A 3825-nucleotide genomic window follows, 5' to 3' on the forward strand; every position below is an offset into this window, starting at 1 on the left:
GGTGCAATGAAGTCGGACCTTAAAAGCTAACTCCTAGCCTAAAAGAAAAGCCTGTGTGTCTTTACAGGGCTGGGAGGCCTGGAAGCTAGTGCCTCAGGGGTTTCACACTGCTCACTCCATGGAAAACCATCCCCTAACCTGGAAAACTTTCATATGCACAGGAAGAAATTGAATGGCAAAGGCTCAACTTAAAACCCAGGTTGTGACTTCCATGTTTAAAGTTGTCGTGGGTGTAACCATGTAGGGAGAGGTAGGACTTTCTGCATTTGGACTTCATGCTTCTCATGCAGGTGCTTTTAATTGCTTCCCTCCCATCTCCAGAGACTTGAAAAGGAAGAAAGGCATTTAATGTTGGTCCTCTAGAGTGGACACCAAAATTGAAAAGTGTGAACTCTTTTTTCCCAGGACAAAGGCAAAAACCATCAGGTTTTGCCCTTGTGAGCTAACATCAGTATGTACACCAAGAAATTGTTTATCTACTACATTTCTTGCTTTCTGGTATCATGTAGTCAACAACTCCTTCCGTTGGTTGGCACCCAGCAATACCAAGGGTGAGGAACGGCGCATGAGCAGTTGTTTGAGCTGCCTGAACAGAGAAGTGTAATATTTCTTATAGCAATGCAAAGAATGAGACAAGCATGCTATCTTTTTTAGGTGTATTACCAAGGGCCCAAACAGCAGAGTGGTTTTGTGAAGTTTTAAGTTATTTCTTTGAGCTGGAATAAGTGAAACATAATTTTCTTCCCTCATAATTATTGCGGGAATAGAACATGTGTAAAACTCTTTCTTTCTGTGCGGCTCGTTGAGTGAAAAGTTTCCAGAAAAGGCAGCCTGTCTTTGGGAGCAGAGAAAAGCGTGTGGGGGGCTGGATTTCACTCTCCGAGGTAGACAGAGGACATCTGCAGGCTGCAGGGCTTCTGGAAGCAGAGTTTGTCAGCTGGTGTCAGGGGGACCTGATCTCATGCTGATCTGATGGCAAAACATGGCTAGCAAACTGCTAGTGTTTCCCCAACAGTGATAGGTGAGTGAGGCTCCAGAGCTCTGTCGTATCAGGTTAAACATGCACATTTCCAGACATTTTCTGAAAGTGGCTTCTAAAAGGAGAAGAACAAAAGCCTGAAGTAGAGGAGGAGGTGCTGGCTCTGATCTGGCCATGTGACATGCATCTAGGAAATGAGTGAGATCTGCCTGGGTGTCTGTTGGCCACAGGAATGGTTGAAGTAGCCTCTACTGCAGGTCAGAGAACTCCTCTTGCTGGAGTGGGCAAAGAATAGCAGTGAGGGAATACTTGCTATTATAAGCATGCTGGCTACTGGCCGGCTGTGTATTAGCAGTTCTAGAGCTGTGAAGCCATATTTCCGTAATAAAAATGGAAAACAATACCTTTATGGAGATGACCTCAACCTTACAACTGACCTACGGTTCATTATAGTGATTGCTTTCGAATCATGTAAGGCAGAGGGTAAGAAGGTCCTGTTGCCTGAGTCAACTATCTAGGATGAATTACCGAAGTTTGGAGGTAACTGTGTTTTTTAACATTCAGCCATTGTTCAGGGGCTTCTGAGAGTGGCATGTCCCTGCTAGCTGGCTGTTTGGCTCACCCATGAAGTGACAGTGATATTTAGAAAACCTGGGTGAGTTTGATGCGTCCCAGCTCAGTAGCCACTTGCAGCACAATGTGTCCATTGAAGAGGCTGCAGTTTTATTTGTAGGCTTCTGAAAAAGAAGGCAAGACCATGTCTCCCAATAAAGCCATCTTATGGGGGTCTTGTGCACAGCAGCCACAGAAGCAAGCTGTTAGATGAGTCTGGCTGGCTTGCTTGCTTGCTTGTTTTTAAACTATGAACAACATTCAGAGATACCCTGTTTCTTTGATAGCTTTCAGCACTGGTTGTGACCAAAGTTAAGCGCAGAGGTAAGAGGGTTTTCTCTGCATGCATAACTTTCCTATTAGTCCCACAAGGAGAGGAGAACATAGCCATAAATGCATGGGTAAAACACCAAGCAGACATTTCTCTCCTTAAAGACAATTGTGTTTGTTTCTCCTCCTGCTAATTATATCCTATAAATCCCCCACTCTTCAAACTCAGACAGTAACATTTTGTTACCTACATTCTGTCAGTAGACTTTACAAAGATCTGTAACACATGTTATAAAAGTTATTGCTATAGTACTATATATAACAGCTTTGCATAAGAGAATAGAAGGCTGCCACATTTAGAAAATGCAGGTGCTATGTAAGCCCCTTTCTGAAAGAAAGAACTTAGCTCAGTTTCCTTTGAAGAACCAGAGACTTGAAATTGAAAACTGTATTAATGCCATTGTCTCCTTGTATCAGCAGGTTCCAGAGAGATTCCTGGAAGTGGCTCAGATCACGTTACGGGAGTTTTTCAATGCCATTATCGCAGGCAAAGATGTTGATCCTTCCTGGAAGAAGGCCATATACAAGGTCATCTGTAAGCTGGACAGTGAGGTCCCCGAGATTTTCAAATCCCCAAACTGCCTACAAGAGCTTCTTCATGAGTAGAGAGTTCAGCAGCTATTTATGAATGTATGAAAGTAGCAGTCCCCTTCTGATGCCCAATTCATGTGTGTCTCTATTTTAATTTCATATATATGTGTATTGCATACATATATATGTATATGAAATTAGACTGTGATCCCTCCTGGATTTAAGTTTTCGTTCAGTTCCAAGGGGATGGTTATTTTACTTCAGCCTTTGGTTTACTTTTGCCCGAGACCCTTAACATGTGGAGAATCAACGGGGTTAATTTTCAGGGAGAAGAGTTTGGAAGCGTGTAAAAGCCTGTCTTAGCAAGTTAGGGCATTATGTTTAAAAATGCTTTGTCAGATTTATTGCTTGCTGCAAAGTGGCATTTTGTCTTAGTGAGACTAATGTCATGGCACAATACTACAGACAATGAAGTTTATATTATGTTTATACTGCTAAAGGTCTGAACTCTGTGGAGTCATTTCATAAGCTTCGAGCTTTTTTTTTTTTAATTTTATCTACTTTTTAATCAATAATTAGATTTTGTTTCATACTTCAAAAAACTACAACATCTATTTTAGGTACTCACTCCAAGAAGTGATACCCAAAAAAGCAAACCCTGTTCTTCATGCTTTCCTTACAGAAATGATAAATACCCTGCACCAGTAATCAACATGCCAGGTTGTTGTTTCTCTAAATTGCAGCAAGGGACGTTTGCACAAATCAAATACCATTCTTGCAGGGTGAGGCCAGTAATTCATGCACAATATTGTATCAACCACACTAATTTTGTAATATGGTCAGCTTATTAAAGCGGAAGCATTTCACTCTCCATAGAGTAAAAATGAAACCTTCAGTGTCCTATATTGCCATGTCTCGGTCTTAGTTTAAGTGGCATTAGTCCCTAGATTTATTTTTTTCTTAGTCCATTCTGCCCCCAAAAATCCCCTTTCCAATATACAAAGTTTTCTGTCTGTATTCAACATCTGTCCTGAAAAGCACTTTTTTTGAATTATTTTAGATATAGTAGAAGAAAGCATCTTCACCTCACAGCGCTGAGGCAAAGGAAAAAAAAAAGACTTGTTTGTAGCTGTAAAATATAATTAGTCTTTTCCTAATCAGCAGAATAAAAACTACATTTTCATAAAAATCTAATCAAGCATATACAAAAATTGCAGTGTCCTCCTGGCTATGCAGGGTTCAGATAGCCAAATTGGATTTTTAAATTTACAGTAAGTGCAGCTTTAAAAAAAAAGAATCTATTTGAGCAATGTGCTGCACTTCTGTTCTGAAGCTGGAGCTAGTCTTGACCAAAATCTGAGCTACAGTGTAAA

At 40.8% G+C, this 3825-nt stretch overlaps 1 protein-coding gene across 1 annotated transcript in view; it reads left to right on the top strand.

Annotated features, from left to right (window-relative positions):
* Positions 1–2527, top strand: part of PROX1 (prospero homeobox 1) — a gene marked incomplete at both ends in the record, with an annotated part of 36510 nt that extends 33983 nt beyond the window's left edge. The window contains one exon of the mRNA XM_081998372.1: positions 2342–2527. Coding sequence (XP_081854498.1) covers positions 2342–2527 — 186 coding nt within the window. The remainder of the gene's footprint in view (positions 1–2341) is intronic.
* Between the last annotated feature and the right edge of the window lie 1298 nt (positions 2528–3825).

The sequence above is a fragment of the Phaethon aethereus genome (genome assembly GCF_964289735.1).
Source record: "Phaethon aethereus genome assembly, chromosome: 3".
NCBI classification, from domain to species: domain Eukaryota; kingdom Metazoa; phylum Chordata; class Aves; order Phaethontiformes; family Phaethontidae; genus Phaethon; species Phaethon aethereus.